The 22,767-nt window shown below is 42.3% G+C and overlaps 1 protein-coding gene across 2 annotated transcripts in view; it reads right to left on the bottom strand.

Annotated features, from left to right (window-relative positions):
- Nucleotides 1–7,460: 7,460 nt before the first annotated feature.
- Nucleotides 7,461–22,767, bottom strand: part of TLCD4 (TLC domain containing 4) — a 46,656-nt gene continuing 31,349 nt past the window's right edge. For both annotated transcript variants that reach the window (XM_054979184.1, XM_054979185.1), the window contains exons 6-7: nt 21,781–21,854; nt 7,461–11,961 (exon numbers count right to left, since the gene is read on the bottom strand). In XM_054979184.1, the coding sequence (XP_054835159.1) occupies nt 11,646–11,961; nt 21,781–21,854 (390 nt within the window). In that variant the 3' untranslated portion in view covers nt 7,461–11,645. The remainder of the gene's footprint in view (nt 11,962–21,780; nt 21,855–22,767) is intronic.

Genomic DNA, 22,767 nt, shown 5'->3' with positions numbered 1-22,767 from the left:
AAACTTGTGCTATGATTTAGTAAGGCCTCATATCATGGACTCTAAACTGCACCCTTTTCCCAGCATGAATTTACAAATCAGCAGTACTGATCTGTTGCATGGAGTTTAATTTTTAAAGTAAAAGAAAACATGTAAACATTAACACAAGAAGTACTGCCTGATACATGCATCACTTTAAAACAAAAGCATTTGGGAGAAGCTTAAGAATGGAGTTAATACCCAAATTCTTGTAAAATTCTTGTAGGTTGTATATTTTGAATCAGATTCCTGATCATGTTCAATTATACATTTCAACAAAGAGAAGCAATTGCTTCTTTAAAAATTTCTGCACTACATTTTAAAATCTGACTGCTTCATTTGTAATACTTTATTCTCTAACTGAAAGACATAATTCCTACAGAAAGTGTTTTGCGCAACTGTTTTCTTCAAAGAAAGGAGTCTAAGCAATACTTTAATGCTGGATAATTATAGTATAACTATGTATTACAGTACAATAAAAATCCAGGGTTTTTTAATATTTTACTTTTGGATAAAAGGTACACATCCTCATATAATACCTGTTGGACTTAAGCTCAGCTAATACTAGATTACCAGTGCAAATATGCTCAAATTCTTAATTTTCCTACCAGAGGGTTAATACATTTGCCTTGTAAGCTTTAAGATGTAAAAAAGAACAAAAAGATTTTATGGTCATTTTTGACGGAGTGCAATTAGTGCAGATTTTTATTCACAGAAAAACATAGTACATGAAAACGCACCAAACCCAAGTAACTAGTGCATAAGAATATATTTTGTTGCTTCATATTTCTTTTTAATTATTCATCTAAGACATTTGTAGGTGAAATTTTTATAAAGATAGGCAAATTTTAAAGGATTGTAATGTATTGTTGGCTGAGATCAAAGCAGTTTATACTTCAGGCACACCCAAGGTCTTGCCTGCTTGTTCTGAGAACTGCCCCCCCCCCCTCCGCCCCACCATGGCAAGGGCCATTATTGAACTGCTTTTGAACTATCATCAATTTCAAAAGCAACTGGCCATACAGTACGGTGATCTAAAACATGGAATCATGCAACTAATTGCACGTTTCTTTGTATCAAACCCACAGTTAAGATTTTCTGCTATGCAGCAAAAGATGTACCATATCTGGGTGATTAAAACATTCCTGGATGTTGAAAACGATTTTCATAACACTAATTTACTCTGTTATTTCTGCAAATATTTAATGGAAGTATTAGAACAAGTGCATAATGAAACTAAATTGAAGTTCTTTGTTATTTAGCATTACATTAGGGATCTTTGAGACCATGATAACTCCCTTCACTGGAGAGAAGCCAATCCCTACTGGGACTGAAATGCTCACACAATTTTTCAGTGTTTCCTCAGCCACAAAATTATCTCTGCTAAAACTGACAAGCAAGATTATTTCCTTAAATTTGGGCACATATTGAAGCAACCTTTTCCTAAAGATGAAGTGTCAGAAGTGAAAGTTATGGTTATAAATTATGTAAAGTAAAATGTTAATTCTAAGGTTGGTCCTACCAATTTAATTGATTTACGGACTTAACTGGCAAGTTATTGGACTCAATCCACCAAAAACATTTCCTGTGTTATATACTACCAAAATGGATGCAAGGTGCCCAGGAGATTTACTCTTAATGCTATAATTCTAAGGCAGTAAGAAAAACAGGGTTTCTCACCTGTAACTGTTGATCGTCGAGTCTCTTCTGTGCAGACACACATTGGGACTGCGCAGGCGCAGGCCAGCCGCGGAGAAGATTCTTTTAGCTTCTAGAAATGTGACGGGGACGTTCGGGCCCACCGCGCATGCGCGTCGGTGTTCCCGCCAATTTTGAAGTACAAGTACCCGAACGTCCCCGGCATTCCCTCAGTTCACCTGAGCCGCCGGAGAAACAATGGAGTAAACCAAGCACTCACAGCGGGGCAGGCGGGAGGGAATGTGTGTCTGCACAGAAGAGACTCGACGATCAACAGTTACAGGTGAGAAACCCTGTTTATCGTCGTCGTCCTTCTGTGCAGCCCCACATTGGGAGAATAGCTAGCATCTCACCAATGGGGGCGGGTGTGAGTGTCTATGTGAACAAAGAATGCAGAACAGCCGTGCCAACAGCGGATTCACGGCGTGCATTCACGTCTACAGAATAATGTTTAATGAAAGTGTCAGCGGTAGACCACGTTGCAGCTTGGCAGACGTCCTGGAGTTGCACTCCTCGCAGGAAGGCAGCAGAGGCAGCTTGTGCTCGAGTAGAATGAGCAGTAATCAACAACGGGCACCGGACTCCAGCTTGCTGATAACAAAGTTTAATTGCAGACACAATCCAGCGAGAGATGGACTGGGCAGAAGCTGGCGAGCCCTTGCGAGGGCCAGAGTAACACAAGAACAGGGCAGGAGACTTCCTGAAACACTTGGTGCGATGTAAATAAAACAATAAAGCACGTTTCACATCCAATGTGTGTAGAGTACGTTCCTCTGGGGAAGAGGGTGTAGGAAAAAAGGAAGGAAGGACCACCTTTTGACGCAGGTGAAATTTGGAAACCACCTTGGGCAGGAACTGCATACTAGTGTGGAGCATGACCGTACCGGGGAAGAACTGCAGGAAGGGGGGGTCACACCTTAGAGCAGACAACTCCCCAACCCGCCTGGAGGAAGTGACTGCAACCAAAAAGGCCACCTTCTGCGTGAGCAGAGGCAAGGGACAGGTAGACAGGGGCTCAAAAGGGGAGAGCATCAGACGGGAGAGCACCAGGGTCAGGCTCCACTGAGGAATAGGATGGGCCCTAGGAGGAAAGGACTTTAGTAGGCCCTTCAGGAACTGCTTGGACAGCCAATGTGCAAACACAGTCCTCCCATCAATCTGCTCATGGAAGGCAGAGATAGCAGCCATGTGCACCTTAACACTGGAGAACGCCAGGCCCTGGGAGCACAGGTCCAGGAGGTACTCCAGAATGACAGGCAGCGGACAAGTGAAAGGGGAAACCCCTTTGGGGGCTAACCACCTAGAGAAACGTGACCACTTCCTCTGGTAGGACAACCTGGTAGACGGTTTTCGGGCATTCAAGATCACGTTAAGCACCCTAGCAGAGAGGCCTAGTCTGGGGCGCAGAGGAGCCAGGCAGTCAGATTTAGCACTGCCACATCGTGATGCCACACCCCGTCCCTGAGTAGCAGGTCTGGGGCGTGTGGAAGCGGGAGACACCGCCCCTGTGACAGGGAGAGTAAAAGGGGGAACCAATCCTGGCGAGGCCACCGAGGGGCAATCAGGATACAATGGGTCCGGAAGGCTCTGATCCTGGACAGGACCTTGTGAAGGAGTGGGAAGGGCGGGAAGGCATAAAAGAGCCCTGGAGACCAGGGTATCTGGAAGGCATCCCCCAGTGAACGATGGCCAATCCCGGCCCGGGAGCAGAACAGGGGAACCTGTGTGTTGTGGGCTGTGGCGAAGAGGTCGATGAGCGGGGTGCCCCACATGCGGAAAACCACATGGAGGTAAGCCCTGTTGAGGGACCACTCGTGTTGGGGCAAAAACACTCTGCTCAGCGCGTCTGCTGCTGTGTTGCTCTCCCCCGCAATATGAACGGCCTTGGGCAGGACGTTGTTGGTAATAGCCCAGTTCCAGAGCGTAGTCGCTTCCCTGCAGAGCTTGAGCGAGACCGTTCCTCCCTGCTTGTTGAGATAGTAACAGGCTGTGGTATTGTCCGACAGGACCTGCACCCTCTTGTTCCGAATGACATCTGCAAAAGAAGCAAGGGAGTAACGGATCGCTCTAAGCTCTAAGAGGTTAATGTGCATGTTTACCTCAAGGGAGGACCAAACACCCTGAGCAGACAGGCGCCCACAACGCCCTCCCCAGCCTAGATTGGAAGCGTCCGTAAAGACGGTGACCTCCGGCAGGAAGGGACCAAAAGGACAACCCTTGGACAAATTCTCAGGGACAGTCCACCACACCAAGGACCGCTGTATCACCCTCGGGATGGAAAACCCACGGTGTTGACTCATAGCGAGAGGGTTGAAAACCCGAACAAACCAGTTTTGCAGAGGCCGCATGTGCAGGCGAGCAAAACACACCACCCCTGTGGAGGAGGCCATGAGGCCCAACAAGGTTTGAATCAGGAGGGCAGTTTGGAACCGGTTATGCACAAAGTGGCGGGCCAGGCAGGACAGCCTGCTCAAGCGGTCCGGGGGTAGATAAGCCCGGCCCAGCAGAGAGTCAAAGTGGACCCCGATGAACCTAATGCTCGTACCTGGGGACAACACAGACTTCCCCAAATTGACCACTAGCCCCAGGCCGTCTAGCACGGACAAGGTGAGGGCGATAGAGGCCCGGAGGGAATCAGAGGAGGGACCCACCAGGAGCCAATCATCCAAATATGGATAGACAAAACAGCCACTAGACCGTAAATGTGCCACCACGGTGGCCATACATTTAGTGAACACCCTGGGCGCCGAGGCCAGGCCAAAGGGCAAGGCTGTGTACTCATAGACAGCGCCTCCACAGGTAAAACGGAGATATTTTCTGTGGCCCTCAAAGATGGAAATGTGGAAATAGGCGTCTTTGAGATCCAAAATGGCCATCCAGACGCCTGACTCCAAGAGTTCCAATACTCGTGACAGAGTAAGCATCCTAAACTTTTCCACCCTCAAGTAAGTATTAAGGGCCCGAAGGTCCAAAATGGGACGAGACCCCCCATCTTTCTTATCCACAAGAAAGTATCTTGAATAAAATCCCCAAGGGGAAGCAGAGACATCGACCACCCGGACAGCACCTTTGTTAACCAACTCCAAAACATTATTTTGTAACACAACATTACAACAAGAAGCACAACGAGGGGGGTGCGAAAGAGGGGGTGCAGTGGTAAACGATAACTTATAACCACGGGCCACAATAGAGAGGACCCAGCTATCAGTAGTAATGAGTCGCCAATGGGGCAAGAAAGGCCGTAGCCTGTCCAAGAACAAGATATTAACAGTGTCCTTGCAGGCCAACTGGGAAGCGTCCTGGTCTAGTCAAAAGACCGTGGGCTTTTGCGCCGAAGTCGAGGGCTTGGGCGAGGGAGGCTGCTGTCGTCCCTTGGACCGGCCGGAGCGTCTCGAAGAGTGGCGCTGCTGGCCAGAGTAGGAACGGTGGCCATAGGATTGACCGGAGGAGAACCTTCCTTGGCGCTGTTGGAACTGCTGGTAGGGTGACTGATAGGACCGGAACCTGCCGTACCGATATCTCGGACCCGTCTGCGGAACCGAAGGCGCAACCCCGAGGGACTTGGCCGTCTGCTGGTTCTTCTTCATGAGGGAAAGGGACTCATCCGTTTTCTCTGAGAAGAGCTGGGGACCCTCAAACGGGAAATCCTCGACCTTGGCCTTCTTCTCGGGGGGCAGGGCCGTAGATCGAAGCCAGGCGTGCCGACGCAAGAGCACGGAGGATGCCATCGCACGTGCAGCAGAGTCGGCGGCGTCCTTGCCAGCTGTCATCTGTTGCTTTGACAACCGGAAAGCCTCAGCCTGGAGAGCCTTGACCAAGGCACGGCGATCGTCGGGAAGGTCAGAGAGGTAGGAGGATAGTCGCTTCCACAAGAAGAGATTGTAGGAGCCCATTATCACTTGGAAATTGGCGATACGGAACCCCAGGGAAGCCGAAGAATACACCTTCCGACCGATGCCATCTAGCTTTCTGCCCTCCCGATCCGACGGAGCCGAAGAGGAACCGCGTCGGAACCGAGCTTGACCCTCCTCGGCCACGATGGAAGAGGGTTTCGGATGGGTGAAGAGGTAAGGGCAATCCTCCTGCTTGAGCCGATAATATTTCTCGACCTTCTTGGCCGTAGGCGGAACGGAAGCAGGGGTCTGCCAGAGCGCGAGGGCATTGTCGACGAGATCCTCGACAGGGGGGAACGCCACCGAGGCAGGAGAGCCAGAGTACAGCGGCTCCAGCAGCTTGCTCTTGGGCTTTGAGGTGGAAGAGGCGACATCCAGCTCCAGTGCCGCGGCCATCCGGACCAGCTGCTCCGCGAACACTCTGTAGTCGTCATTAGGAGACGACGAACGGAGCTCCCCCACAGCATCATCAGGGGAAGGGTCGGAAGCCGCGTCCGAGGAGTACTCTGATGGAGACGCCAGGCCCTCTTCATCCTCGGAGTCGGAGAAAACCGCCGGGGTCTGCGTCGGAACCGAAGGGCGCTCCGTCGGAACCGAGGTACAAGGCTCGGGAGCCGAAAGATGGCGATGCGGCCGAGCAGCAGGCGGAGCAAGTGGCAGAGTCGACGGCGCCGGAACCGAGGTCAAGGGCGCCGATGGGCCAGGCAGGAAGGGGGCGGACTGCTGGATCCAAGCCACGAAATCTTGCCAGGAGGCCACGTTCCCAAAGCCCGGGACAGGCTGCCAAGGAGGTAGAGCAGCAGGCACTGGAACGGATCGGTGAAACGGCGCCGGAACCGACAAGACTGGCTGCGCCGGAACGGAGGCCTCCGACGGGACCGGAGCAGATGGCAGGGAGCGTTCAAACTCCTGGAACGGTTCCGAAAAACAAGGGAACGATTCATAGTCGTCCGGAACCACCGGAGGAGGCGTACGAGGAGGCGAAGGGGTGTGCAGGAGACTCCTGACGTCCTCAGCAGGAGGGGCCGATCTGGGAGGCGAACCAGCCAACGATGTCGGGGCCGGCGATAAAGCACGGCTCTTGGCTTTCGACTTGGCCTTTGCCTTTTTTGGCGGGGGCTCCGAAGAAGCCGCAGTGGCCAAAGGCTTGGAAGAAGGCTTCGACGAAGCGCGTTTCTTCGCCTTCCGACTGGACGGAACACTCACGGAACCGGAGGTAGACGAGCCCTCCGGAACGGGCGGCCCCGTCGGATCCGAGGGGAGCGGTTCCGGCGACTTACGCGGAGCCGGCGAGGGAGCGACAGAGCTGGGCTTGCTCCCGGACGATCCAGACGGTTTGGGCGGCAGAAGGTTGGCGTCCCAAAGGAAGGCTCGGAGCCTGGCCTTGCGGTCGTTCCGCGCCTTCGGGGTGAAGGCCATGCAGAACTTACAGCGCTCCACGACGTGCCCCTCGCCCAAACAGATAAGGCACAGGTCATGACCGTCTGAGTGGGTCATTTTAGTGCCACATTGCTGGCATTTTTTAAATAGAGAGGAATGGGACATGGTGGAGGCGTGTCCCAGAAAATGAAGCGATAACTCACAAGCGACGAACAGTCCGAAGACACGAGCGACAGCTAAAGAACCTTTTCGAACGGCGGCGAAAAAGGAACTGAGGGAATGCCGGGGACGTTCGGGTACTTGTACTTCAAAATTGGCGGGAACACCGACGCGCATGCGCGGTGGGCCCGAACGTCCCCGTCACATTTCTAGAAGCTAAAAGAATCTTCTCCGCGGCTGGCCTGCGCCTGCGCAGTCCCAATGTGGGGCTGCACAGAAGGACGACGACGATCCACTGGACTTTGTGGGATGCATTTGTCAGTAAACATGCTTAGAGTTGTGCTGTACAACCCATTCAGCAGGCCAACGGGCTTACCAATGAATTGTACCCATCATTTGTTATTGTGATTTCTTCCAACAGCATGCCCAAACTTCATCTTGCTATTTCAGTTTAGAGAAAGTGAACCCCCTGGCCCAGTGCCATGCCCAGTGTCAAATCAGGAGCTCCCCATAGCTGCTTTTTAAAATGAAAGAATATCAGTAACATTGTATATGTAGTTTGACCATCAGTGCCAGGTTCAAAGTAGATGGGAATGACCCACCAAGCAAGGAGAAAGGGGGAAGTATGAGGCCTGAAGAACTGGCTTCAGCTTCCTCTTCATGTCATCTCTCTTATACTCAGCGCACCATTTCTACACACGAATTCTCCAAGAGCATATATAAACTTTCTGTACAAATGTGGTTATAAAGGTCAGAAAAATCAAAGGGGAGGCTGAATGCAATCCAATGGCCACATTTTGGCCACCCCCAATTTACAGCATTATGCTATGTTGATAGTTTATAGAATTGTATTATGAGAACACTAAAATTCATGGGATTAAAAACAGACACTTCAGGGTAGGAGGATACAAAACCATTTACAATGGATACTGCGAGAAAACATTCACTGCCATAGGACCTCAACTCCTTCATAATATATCATCATTTTTTTAAAAAATCTTACATTGAAATGAATGAAAGTGCACACTGCTTTGGTATTTTGATAGAAAAGCAGTTTAGCAGTTTTAAATAAAGGGGCTTTCTGCTTATGTATCTTGTACATATATTCTGAAAACAGCTGAACATGGCATATGCTAATTCCTTTTGCAAAAAAGAAAGTTACATTAAATTCCAAAATATATAAAGCAAAAAAACTCTCAAAATATGCTGAGAATAAAATCTATGCATAAACAACTGTAAATACCTATTACAACTACATGTCAAGTGTAAAAACTTTGAGAACATGCTGTTTTGTTCCATGTAAGTCAAGGGGGGAAATGGGAAGACAGGTAGTAGTTTGTTTAGATGGATTCCCCAGTAACAAACACTGTCAGTCTAAAACCTCGTGAACCAAATCCATGTAGTCCATATTAATTTGAATTGCAGAGAAATAGCATTTTCAGTTATTCAAATGGCAGATCATATAAATGTTGAACTATCCAAGTTATAGACTGGGGTACAGAGAGCCATGTGGATAATTTATACACATTCTGTAATTTTTCAGAAACCTCCTCTTCAGACCACAATCCTCACAGCGCAGCTGGAAAACGAGAGGAAGGTTATGACTGCATAATAGCCTCTTTGGATATCAGCCAATGATTGTTTCATTTTTAAAGGGCTATTTCAAACAGTACAACTGAAATGTTTTGAAGAGAATTTTCAGATCTTACAAAGTACTGCCTGGCTCTAATCCAATGCAGTAGTAAAGTACTTGCAAAATATGCTACTAATGTTCTGCTGTAAACATGAAGATGCTACATGATACTTCACGGACAAACTGAGAAGCCCCTTCTGTTCTAACACCACCTCTCAAAAAATCAAAAACACCCAGCCACCCAGTTAGGTCTTGCCCACACACTAAACCAGTATAGGTATAATTATTGGTTCTGCCAGCCACCAACACACACATCTGGATTTTCTTGTTCAGTGGGATCCTGCTATTTCTTTTGGTACTCACAGCTGGATTCAATGTGTAGCATTCTTTTTACCAGTATCTTTTCTGCTTCCAGGTGATTGTAGTGGTAGAGATTTACTACTCTGCTATGGCTGTTGAGAATGGGAAGTGTGCTGATCGGGTTTGAGGAGTAGGCCACCCCTGCTTCAATGCAAAGCTTGAAATGTTAAAGAAAAGCACCAAAAAGCTGTGTTGATCTTTAAAGTGTTCAATGAACAAACATGTTTGAACCAATAGACTTACACAAACTTTTAGTTCTAAACAGAAGCAAAAAGAGCTTCACAGTTACATCTATTATTCTGTATTGGTAACAATCCCTTTTCTTGAATATTATTCTTAACACATTATATTACACCATTATTTCCAAAAGGTATTAATTTAGAATGTTAACAAAAATATTCAGTTCTGTTTCAAGAGTTAACTCAAGGCAGCCAATTTGCCAATAGCAAATGTGTTAGAACCTGCAACAAGGCACTTTACTGAAAAATTACAAATCAAAATAAGAGGCCTAAACAGCACTCAGTACTTATTTGCACAGCCATCTGTTATCATCCAACAAGGCTAGTCTATAAAAATTATTGGTCAACTCATTAGCAATCATTGCATTTCCACCCAGAAAATACTGTAGATATTCATATCTGAATTTCTAGGCGGCTTTTCTTTCCTCCTTCCCCACCTCTAGAATTCAAAATGGCTGTTTGGTAAACAAAGAGCAATGAGCTGCTTCACACATCTATGTGCATCAATTTATGATTCCAAGCTCTATAGAGTTTTTTTTAAAAGATTAATCTTTCACATATGCAAGCCACTACTTGTACCAGATCTTTTAAGAGATAAACATGATTTGAATCAATGAATCAATGATGATTTGAATGGGCTTAATTAACACGACAAAAAAGTGTACTTAATAGCAGTCACTATAATCTTCTGAACCCAAGAGCTATTTAGCAAGATATAGAGAATATGAAGAACTATGAAAAAATTAAGAATGTGCATGTTTTAGTAACACTTTCTTTATGCCTGTATTACGTGGGAGCCATAGTCTATTTTCTGTTTCAGAATACAAATCACCTTCTGTATAAGGTTTGCTAAAAAGCAGCAATAGAACAATACACCAACATGAAGCCAGTTTTTTAAAAAAGTCAAAACAGCTTGTTCTCTACAGTGTTTCTGCGTATTTGCATCAAAAACATAATAAACACCACAGTAGCAGCAAGTTAGGACATACAATATTAAAAACTTGAAACACAAATACAAGTGAATATTTCATTATTTGAGAAACACAGGTCAAGAATAAATTCACAAAGATAAACTGCAGGTCATAGTAGAAAAGAATGGGTGTACAATTAATGTAAACGTATCTTTTTCATTTTTTTATTTTTACAAATGTTTCCTTTTGTCAGTCTTTGCTTGCCACATGTGTTTGCAAATTTCTATTAAAGGTGAGAAACTTTGAAAAATGGTTGTTTCTTATGACAGCAATTAATGTAAGGACTTTGTAGAGCTGCTCTAGAAATCTTAATAGAGTTAAAGTGTGTGTGTTTTTTAAAAAAAAAACCAATTTGGAGAAACAATCAATGACATATTTTCTAAGCTTTTTTAAAAAAATGAAAATTGAATGTGATTAGTAAAACATTAAACTCTGCTTAACAAGCTCACCAGCTATTCTGATACCCCTTTACATTCTAAACATAGTAAAGTTTTCTCCTTCAGTAGGTTAAACATCATAAAAATGTCTTTGTTATATGATAATACACTAAAAACATATATAGGTCCCAATAGCCATGACAAAGAGGAAACACTGAAGTAAGAATTTGCTTTTATCTCCATACGTGTACCATGCTAACATGTGATGGAATTCAGATAATTTTAAAAAGGATGAAAACGGCAGCAGTTTATCCACAGCAGAAGAGTTTTTTTAAAAAAAGAAATCTCAAATTCTAATTTAGATTCGCTCATGTAAAATTGCTCTATAAATCCCAGAAGTTGTATCCATGCATGTAAGGCAGCAGAAAATGCAGTAAAAGATCATAGATTCAAAGCAAAATACTTGCAAAAATATTTTAAAAGTTGTCAAAACAGGAAACCTTGATTATGAACACCAAACACTGAGAAAGCAGAGAAACATGCCAGGAGAGTTGTCATATTAACAGAACGTAAACTAGAGATCCTGACATTCACAGGCATTAAAAACACATTAGTCTAAGAAACCTGAGTGAAAATTCTTAGGAACGTAGTGCTAGAAGAGTTTGTTCCTTTACAGGTTCATTTGTGATTAGAACATGCTGCCAAGGTATATGCAGCATGTCTATGTTTCCCATTCCACCAAATGTAAGTCTATAAATGAAGTGGCCCTGGGTGCCCAAGCAGCCAGGTAAGGGAAAGGCTAAATTTAAACAGAGGTAATACCTTCTTTCCTTAAGAGGAGCTTTTTATGGCAAAAGTGTGCATTGTTCTTTTCATGAACCAAAGACTGTTGTTAAGAGGATCTTTTTAAAAGTCTTCTAGTCAGATTTTCCATTCTTATGAGCTTTGGCTTCTCCTTGTCCAATAAGACAAACAACTTTGTAACATCCCTTTGTGATTTTGACCATCCACATTAAGTTCATGACATCCAACACGATGCTGGAGATAAACCAGGCGCTCTGAGCTGCAAATCCTAATCTGTCAAAAGCTTCTGTTCCATACTCAAATGCAACATGGCTATAATAAACTGGCATGACTGCAATCCTCACCAGGAAGAACACGACTGTCATGAGTACTCCATTGATAATGTTGCCTTTTGAAGACTTGGAATACCCCAACACTTCAAAAAACCATCTATGAGGGAAAAGAGAGACAAACTAATCAATTCGAGTAGGTAGCATGTTCTTTTGCAAGTGATAAACACAAACTGGGATCTGGGAATACATCAGCTACACTGACATTTCATTTATGAATTCCTGACTTTTTATCAATGTTTTATTTCTAATCACTTTTTTAAAAGTTTCAAAGAATTATCTCCTAAAGATATGAAGTCTTTTTCTAAGGGTATATGCCTTTCATTTTACTGTATTTCATGACAGTGGTTCCCAGCCTTTGAGATATGGTGACCCAGAAGTCCAAGTTTACTTGCTATACTGACCCATCCAATGTTCGCCCAAGGTTTTCTGGTGCCCTGGGTGAAGTATGAACTTGTCACCTATCTAGTCCCTTATACAGTTTTCTACAGTGACCAACCAAATGTTTTTTGAGAAATCCACAAACATCACATCCTACTATGAACCCCAGGCAAGTGGCATTCTTCTCCATTATTCACTCTTGTAACCATCAGAATACATTTTATTTGATTCTTTATCAATCAGCATGCATATGCAGTGAAAAAAAACTAACTAATGTATGACATGGAAGATGATGTTTCCAGGGTCAGGTCTTAGATTCCAAAATACAGGTTAAAGCCTTGTCTCACATTAAGCACCAGAGTTGTTTTTATAGGAGCTGCTGTAGCATAGTGGTTAAGTGGTTGGGTTGCGAATAAGCACTCTGCTAGTTTGACTCCCACTACTGCCATGAGCTCTGCAGGTGGCCTTGGGCAAGTCACTTATCTCAGCCCCAGCTCTCCAGCTGTATTGAGGAGATAATAACACTGACTTTGTTCACCACTCTGAGTTGGCACTAATCTGTCCAGAAGGGCAGTATATAAGCATACTGTTCTTATTATTAGGGGTGTGCACCCAAAAAAGATTTGGGCTCCTAATTATTATTACTTTTACATGATGATCTTCCTACAGGAATATTCTGGATAGGAAAACACGTATACCTGTAGAGTTACTAGTTGCTGGATGACTCTCCCTTCTCATTATTGTTGCTAAGGGTAGGGCGGAAGTGAGCATGTAAAAAACTGGCATGGAGGAAGACGAGAGAAAGAGAGTGATGCAAAGGGCATGGGCAGCCATTAGAGAGGACTGGCCTGTGACCCACTTTCAGAAGCTTTGCAACTTGCTTCTGGGTCCCAGCCCACAGGTTGGGAAACACTGTTGTATGAAATATACAGCAAATGTGGTAATATTGCTTACTGCAATAGGGTATTTTGTAAATAGTCTGCATTTATGATTAGCCACAGTTTAATTAAGCATAACAAACAGGTTGTTCCATGAACTGTGAACAAGTTATTCTTGTAACGATATTCTTGATTTTAGCTGGCACACTAAAATGAGTGGAATCTTAGCAATGAGGCTTTAATTTAAACTAAATGTTGTAAGTCTCTGACCTAAATGAAAGTATAAACAGATCAACACTGCTCCATTTCAGCTTGCCAAAAAGTGCTAGAAAGCAGAAAGATCCCATTCCACACAAACTCCAACAACCTTGTAGTTTTCTTCCCCTCACAATCATTTCCCTAAATGGGAAAAGGCAAACAGATTTACATGATAGGACTGGCAATGTCACGGCTCTCTTGTGGTTTAGCTCCACACCACTTTGGTGAAGTAGGAATATGTTCCTTTTATACACACATCCTTTTTTATTTTGAATACAAATTTTATTCACAAACTAGAGAAAACCATAAAACCATGAAATACAGACAAGAAAAAAAACAAAATTAAACCATAAAAAGGAGTAATCAAAACAATACTTAGCAAATTGTTACAAGCCCAAGGATCACAATAAACAAGCATCTAAACTTTGTTGCATTGAGGGGATTACATCTTTAGCACTTAAAAAACCCAGAACTGGTTTCCGTGTTTTATCATACTCAAATAAAGGAACTACCATATGTAAGTCCCCTAAAAATGAATTATGCATAATCCTACTCATCAAATATTGCTCCCAGATTTTCTGGTATTATTTTTTAAACAATGATTCTGTGAGAGATTTCCAGTTCCTAGCAATGAACAAGCAAGCAGAGGCAACCAACATCGAAATAATAGGTCTGGTATTTCTATCCAGCAGAGAATCGACCCAGAAATCCAATAACAGAAATTTCGGGGAGTATGGCAATGAAAGACCCACCATGTTGGATATCTCTTTATGAACCGCTCTTCAGAGTTCCTGATGGTATTCCCCACCACATATGTAGGGTCGTGTCTTCCTGCTTACAAAATCTCCAGTATAGTGGGCCTAATTATCCGATTCAATTTATGTAGCGTTAAATACCAGTTGGACAATAACTTGTAAAACTGGAGTTTAATATTCCAACAGCTAGATTTGTTGGAAGGGGAGTTCCATATCTGTTTCTAATCAGATTCCAAGAACGTTTCTAATCAGATTCCAAGTCAGACCATTTTTTTAATATGGTAAAGGGTCTTTGTCGCCCTTAGTAATAATTTGTAAAGGGCGGAAATCATGCCCTGTTTACCATCATTCCCACTCCAAATAATTCCCTCAAAAGGAGTTAGTGGCCGAAGCAAATACTTGGACCTGATCAGATTAGTGATCAGATGCTTCAACTGAAGATATCTAAACCAAGATACCCTAATTCCGAATCTTTCTTCCACTATGGATTTATCCAAGACTTCCTCATTTTTAATCCAATTAATAATTATCGACAACACAGAATTTATCCATTCCCTAAACTCACTTAAACCCTTTCCTGGGGGAAACCAGTCTTGATTAATGAAGGACATCAGGGGAGAAATACCCGGAGCTGAGATTTTCCTATATTTGTCCCAGGTTTTCAGCATGTTGTCTAATAGGGAATTGGAGGAAATCATAACCGGCCTGTTTTCAGGAGAGGACCAGATGTTACTGGTAAGGAAAGTGCTGAAGAAAAGAAACTTTCTACAGAGATCCAGGCTTCCGTTGGGTTCAATTTTCAAGCCTGAATTAATGGAGCCAAAGAAGAGGCAGCGTAACATAAAGACATGTCTGGGACATTCAGGCCACCTAGACTCGAGGGCCGACGTAATGTCTGAAACCCAACTCTCGGTTTATGATAAGACCAAATAAACTCATTGAGAGCCCTTTGCCAGAGCTGTATTTTCCTTGGGAGTATTTTAACTGGGAAAGACTGGAATAGAAACATAAACTTAGGGAGAATGAAAGATTTAACCAGTGAGATCCTATCAAATCATGAATAACCTTGTTTTTTCCATTTAGAAAAAAAGACCAATACAGATTTTTAAAGTTCATAAAAATTTACCTGGACAATGTCATTCATAAGTACAGGGATATAAACTCCTAGATATCTCATCTTCTTAGTAACCCACTTGAATGCAAATCGTGTTCATATAACTTAGCTACTGAACTAGAGGTCAAATTAATGGAAAACAGCTCCAATTTCGATTGTTAAACCTGAAATCGAACTAAAAAAGTGTAGGGTATGTGAGACTGATTCTAGAGAGTAGAGGTGGGCACAGTCTGGAAAACGTTCCAAAATTTTGCACAGTCCAGCCCAGTTCGTTGTTTGTGACCACACAGTCCGTGGGACTCACCTTTTTCATGAATTTTGTCCATTTGGGCTGGTCAGTTGGTCCGTGAGTCCAGACATTCTGGTGCCAATCTATCAATTTCCTAGGAATGGAGAAGACATCCGCAGACCATTTGCAGCCCTTAAAAACTTAATAGGCACCTCTGCAAGCCGAGCAGAGAGCTCCCATTCTGTGACACTGAGAGATCTCTGTCTTTTGGTGCTACACCTCTGAAGATGCCAGCCACAGCTGCTAGCGAAACGTCAGGAACTACAATGCCAAGACCACGGCAATACAACCCGGAAAACCCACAACAACCATCGTTCTCCGGCCGTGAAAGCCTTCGACAATACAGCTCCCATTCTGCTCTATGCAAGCAAGGAGGAATAATTAATTCCCTAGGCAAGGGAGGGGTGGACATTCTGCAGCCAATCTTAGCCCTCAAAACCTTGATAGGCAGCTCTGCCTGCCAACCAGAGAGCTCCCATTTTTCTCTATGCAAGCAAGGAGCAAGAATTAATTCTCTAGGCAATGGCTGGGAAGGTGTCCGTGTGGTGAGTGAGGGGGCTCTTCTCCCACCCTTTTCTGTTTGATTTTGCCTCATTGCAACTTTTTGGTGCTGCTAGCCAATGCAAGTCAATTGGCATTTGTGACTCTAGTATCTACTGGAAGTTTCCTGGGGGCAGATGCTTTGGGGGGGTCTGTAACTCGGACATCCAGAATTCAATCTTGACCAAAGTTGGTGGGTGGCTGGAGGAGAGGATGCTGAAGATTCTCTGTGAGTCTGGGCTCTCTGGGTGTGAAGGGAGCAGAGCCAGAGCTGCTCGAAGTGACGGACTACAGACCGACAAACCGGTTCATGAATGGGGCTTGTCTGTGGAAAGGTCAAGGTATACGGTCCGTGAAAATGGATGGACCATGAGCCGGTAGTCTGTGGGGTTTTCCCAGTCCATGCCCACCTCTACTAGAGAGTCAACTGATAAAGAGGTAAAAATCAAAATATCATCGGCATAAAGCGAAACCTTATGTTCATAGTCCCATACTTGAATGCCGTGGATCTGAGGATTCTGCCTAAGGGCTTCCACTAGTGGCTCCATAGCAAGAGCAAAAAGGAGAGGAGAAAGTGGACAACCCTGACAGGTACCTCTATTTATATTAAATAAACCAGATTTCAGATTGTTAGCCTTGACTTGGACTTGAGTGGATGAATAAAGTGCCTGCAGAGTACAGAGAAACCTAGAGCCAAATCCCATATGACGAATAAAGGAAAGAAAATAGGACTTTTCTTTAGAATCAAAACCTTTGGCCATATTGAGTATTATTACAACTGCCTCTATTTGTTGAGTTTTACAAAAATTTATAATATTCATCCTCCTCCTAATATTATCTGTCAAATTTCTATTGCATATAAAACCCATTAGATCTAGTTTAATTAGCTACTTGACAATTTTCTTTAAACGATTGGCCAGTACCGAGGTAAAGATTTTATAATCTTTATTTAACAATGCTATTGGGTGGTATGAAGCTGGATCCAAGGTGTCTTTACCTTCCTTTGGAATGGGAACAATAGAAGTCGTTCTCCATGAAGGAGGAACATCCCTCCTCTGAAGGATCTCATTACATACATTAGACAAAGGGACTAATAAACAGGTGGAAAATGCTTTGTAAAATTCTGCCCTGAAGCCATCAGTCCCAGGGGCTGAACTGGCCTTCAGATTTTAAAAAGAATCTAAGATTTCCTGCAGGGTTATGGAGCTGTCCATAAGGCTTCTATCCGAATCCGATAAAGTGGAAAAGGACGTGTTGGGGGTGGGGGGGAATCTTCAATTGCTTGTTCTTTGGGCCTCGAGGATGAATATAACTTTGCATAGTACTCCACAAAGGTATTTACTATCTCCCTGGAAGATTTTTCTCTCTCTCTTAAAATATAACAAGCCCTGGATATGGCAGGATTTCATCTCCTTCTTGGCTCTCCAGGACAAAAGCTTTAACGACTTCAGAAAGTGGGTCCAGTATTTCTGTTTCATTAAAAATGAGTTGTTTTTGAACACATTGTGAATCAAAGATATCAAGCAATTTACGTTTGGCTAACAATTTTTGATTGATTTTTCTCCTTTTTAATTTATGTTCCTGTTCTAACTCAGTTATTAGCAATAACTTGTTCTCTAATTTGTTTGTTTTTTTAAATGGGATGCCACTGAAACCAGCCTTCCTCAGATAGTTGCCTTCATTGTGTCCTAATAAATAGCATCCGAAATATCTACAAACTTATTTGATTCAAAATACACACATCCAATCTCATTTCTTGGAACTAGCATGATTTTCACATGTGATCTTCTCTCTCTCCTGGCCTGTGCATTATTATAGATAGAGCAACATGAGATTGGCCTATAGGAAAACAGCAGCTGAGCTACTACATAATTTACAACTGGCACAGAAGGAAGCAGGAGGATACCAAGGTTTCTAGTAGGATCTGTGCCCTGGCTCAGCTTGGTGGGCATATGCCACTGGGACCTATGGAAGAACTCACTACTGTAATACTACTACTTTTGCACATAAGCATATCATCTGTTTAAACCTGCAAGCTTCACAGAAGCTCCAGTGAAGTGATACTTCAGAGAGAATGCCAAAGACTCAGAAAGGTAACGTACAATGAAATCCTAAGCAGAGTTACTCCAGTCTAAGCCTACTGAAATCAATGGACTTAGACTAGAGTTACTTTGCTTAGGATTCTACTGTTTGATTTGTTTAGCAGATAAATACTCTCAGAAAAGTACAACAAATAGGTTGCTTCACATTTTTAAAAGGAACACACTAGTTTGAAATGTGCTGCTTTTAATAATTTCTGTTGACAATTTAAGAATGATGATTTGGCTGTTTATAAAGGTTATAGAGTTCATAAGTTAAAAATACAACTGAACAGCACAACATGGCTGTTTTCATTAATGGAATAAACAGATGTGTGAATGTAAACCAGCATTATAAACAATTTATATTATTTAACATCTGGTTCTCTTCAAATTTAATTAATCTAAGGGAACAACAAACATTCTTAGCGAACCTCTCAGGCCACATTCTGTATGCACTTGTCAGATAAGTAGCAATTTATTTTAGGACACTTTGCTTCAAAAGAGGAATTAGCCCTTTTTCATTGATAATGTTTCGCAATACTACACTCTAAAATGGCTCAACATGGACACCACCTTAACATAACTTTAAAAAGATGATAAAAACTATTAAATTTAACTATTCATTTTAAGAATGTATGCATTCCTGTATGTTGCACTAATTAGAAAAATATAAATGGATATCTTTGATGGTTCATTATGATATATTCCCTGAGGCTCCCTTCTGAAATTCAGTATATGGGAGTTGCTACCATGTGGCCTCTTTCTCCACCATGAAAAAAAAAATGTGGATCCACACTAAAACTATCATGTTTGTAGAGCCAGCTCCTTATCTCCTTCTCATGGTCAGCATTATCCAGTTTCCAGAAACAGCGTGGCTTGCTTGGGAAAGAGTATGGATTCAGGTATTATTTTTGAGCTATAAGAAGAAGCCATACCATAAATGCTAATGGTACCTTCTAGCATAAATAAATACTTTGGGAAGCATTATTTGTTATTTGAATATCAGAAAATAAGCAAAAAGAAAGTATCGCAGCTCTAGTCTAGCTTAAGAAAGGCCAAGCTCATTTGACCTGTAATCAAAAGGGCTAAAGTTCCTCCACTGTTCCCTGTCTAGGCTACAGTGACTAAAGGAACTGGATTCTCAAGACTTAAAAAGAAACATGAGAGCTGCCGAATCTATAAATATCCAGACTCAAAAGGAGATGGAAGGTATGAATTATTCAAGGTAATTAAAAAGGAAAGATGATGAGTTAGCACCTTGAAATTCTAAGCAGCAATTGCCAAGCTTGACTTTTCAAAATATAGACCCGGCCGTTTGATTAATATGAAAAGAACATTATGTTTAGTTACAAACACAATGTGCCCAGTATTACTTGAACAATTAATTATAAGTAAACACTGATGTTGATATGCAGCGTCATGAATGTATCTTAAAACAAGACTATAAAAATGGCTATGGAGTTCACTTGTCAGTACTGTGTTTTTTTCACAACCAACTTATTTTCTTTTAAAATGTATGATTGTAAAGAAAAGCATCCATCTTAATGCTCAGACTACTCATTCTTTTGACTTGCATTTATACTGATGAGTTATGATGAGATAAAGTAGGTGTACAAAAATACCACCTAAGGGGAGGGGGGCTGGAGATACATCATGCCTAAGTATAAGCAGGTCTTCAAAGTAAATACAACTGTTGGAAATACATCCATTTCCCAACCCAGGCAGTTTTATATTCCAGAGGAGTGGACGGTTATGTTAATATGTTGCAGAAAAACTGTAGTGGAAGTAAAACTAGCAGACTTATTGTGTCATAGTCTTTCATGAGCTAGAGCCTAGCTTATCAGATGCAGAAGTATATGATGCGTATTAAAGGGGTTGTGGCTCAGTGGTAGAGCATCTGAGGTCCCAGGAGCAATCCTTGGCATCTCCAATTAAAAGGATCAGATAGTATGTGATGTGAAAGACATCACATGAGACACTGAGACCTGCCAGTTGAAGCAGACAATATGGACTTTGATTGTCCGCCTAACTCAGTATAAGACAGCTTCAATTGATCCAGAGCTTTCTTTCCACGTGTCCAGACTCTGTAGGTGTCATCAGTGTATCAAGTAGAGAAGAGGTGTTTGGGAAGGAACAGGAGCTGCTCTAAATCAGCCATGCATACACTGGCATAATGTGGCCTAATGCCTTCCCATTGTCTAAAAAGGAGAAATACTTTAGCTTATATGAAAGAATGGATAAAAATCTAACTTAAAGATCCAATAATTCAGATACTCAGGACAGAATATTCAGATGTCTCAAGATATATTGTTCAACAGAGAAGCCACTATTCCTAAGCAGAACTTCTAAGGGAATCTCTAGTACAAAATTGCAGAATTTGAATTTTCAGGAATTTTAACTATATTTGCAAAGGTTTAATGAGTAGGTATTTACTATCCACTACAGGTGTTGATCAGTTTAAAAAAAAAATGAGGTTATCTGCTATTATAAATTATTACTGCTCATCTTGAACGCATTTTTATTTTTACATAGAAATGTCAAAGCATTCCTCTCTTACATTTCCTAGCTCATTCGCTCTTGTTCACAAGTTTTTCCTCTACAGTTAGTTGTACCTCTATGAGTATATATTATACATCAAGGATACACTTCATGCATCTCATGGAATGGGCTTGAATAGTTCATGAAAACTCATGCTACATTCAATGTTAAGGTTCGATCCAGAGTTTCCATTGTGTTAATGGTGAACCCTTCTGTATGAAAAGGCCCCGCTGTTATCAGAATGGAAACTTTGGATACAACTATTAGCCTTTAAAATACTACAAAACTCCACCTTGTTTCAAGCATCCTTTTGTAAAGAAATCTTAATTTAACTTAGAACCATATTTTCCATGTACAGTCATGTTGTTAAGAAGTCCTGGAAGTGAATAAGCAGCTACATGGGTGTTAATGACGATGAGCAGTAGTCTGAGAGGATTTATAGCAACTGCTGTGAGAAATTAGATCTAACACTCCAAAACAAAATTATATTACTCTGATAACATCTTGTATCAAACAAGCATTTAAAAAAAAAAATTAGATGTTTTCAGTTGCCCTGACTTTATTAGGAAGACAATTATCCATCTGTAATATCTATTTAGAAAGCTTTGAATTATCCAAAATGGCTACTACCATATACCACATATTTACAATTAACAAAGTCTTTATATTTTACATTGTTACCCAAGGCTTTTTTTCGGGGAAAAGAGGTGGTAGAACTCAGTGGGTTGCCCTCGGAGAAAATGGTCACATGGCTGGTGGCCCCGCCCCCTGATCTCCAGACAGAGGGGAGTTTAGATTGCTCCCCTCTGTCTGGAGATCAGGGGGTGGGGCCACCAACCATGTGACCATTTTCAAGAGGTTCCGGAACACTGTTCCACTGCGTTCCTGCTTTAAAAAAGCCCTGTTGTTACCATATTTGTCACCTAAGCAGCCCACAGGAACTGCAGCTTGCTCAAGATCAAAACACCAGGTCATATCAGAAGTAGGATCTGAACCCAGGCTTCCCAAGTCTGCACTCATTGAACTATTAAAAGGCAAGAAGCTAGTTCAAGAGAGCTTATTAAAGTAAGAGAAATGTCACTTACCGCTGATTCACAAAAGGGGTAGAGAATTCTGCAAGAAGACGAAAGTTAGCAAAATATGCCAATAATCCTCTATCCTAGATAATAAATAAACATTAAGAACAATCAGGAATATAAATCTTCAAAAAGCAAGTCAAATTGTGAAATTCTGCAAATACTTTACTATTGAATTGTATTATTATTTAGGATTTAGTTGGCATGCCAGAAAAGTCTGAAGCCTCCCTCCAGTTTAAGTAGCTCTTCTATTGAAAAAATTCAAACTTTGCTGAGCAGAATGGTAGGATTCATGCCAGTGATGGGCTGGATAAGGTTTTTTCCTCCTCCCACAGATATTTTCTGCCCAGTCAGTTCTAGCACTAAGATACTATTTAAAGGGCTGTTGTATATTGATCCGTACTTGATCAGCCTCACATATATAGAATAAAATTATACTAGAACAGTGGCAACAGGCCACTGCTGCCACTTGCCAGCATGATCTGTGCTACTGATTATATCACACTAACCAGCTACTTGATAGGAAAAACCAGCTACTTAATAGCAATGTAGGAAACCAAACTTTATACATTTGGAGTTGGAGTAATTAACAGTGAAATCCCAACAAGAGTTATACCAGTCTATGCCCATTGATTTCAATAGTCTTAGACTGGAGTAACCCTGCTTAGAATTTCATTGTTAAGTACTGTGTACAACAGCTGAAAGGCTGTTCTGCAGGTAAAACTAGTGTTTTATACTATATGATCTATGTATCTGATGACATACATTTTATGGACCATGAAACTACATGCTGCATAACTTGGAAAAACTGATTTGTATGATTAAGAATCAACTTAATAAGCATCATTACCAGCCATGGTTACACTGATTGCAGTTACAAAAATGTAAGTTTTTAAAATCCACAAATGTTGTTAGCTCCACAAGAGCTGGGAGACTAGAAAATTTAGGCAAGTTTAGAAGAAATTTAACAATCCATTAAATAAAAGTGTCATTTGT

Source organism: Eublepharis macularius, chromosome 5 (genome assembly GCF_028583425.1).
Source record: "Eublepharis macularius isolate TG4126 chromosome 5, MPM_Emac_v1.0, whole genome shotgun sequence".
NCBI lineage: Eukaryota > Metazoa > Chordata > Lepidosauria > Squamata > Eublepharidae > Eublepharis > Eublepharis macularius.
Note: the sequence above shows the minus strand (reverse complement) of the source record. Positions and strands in the feature narration are given on the sequence as shown.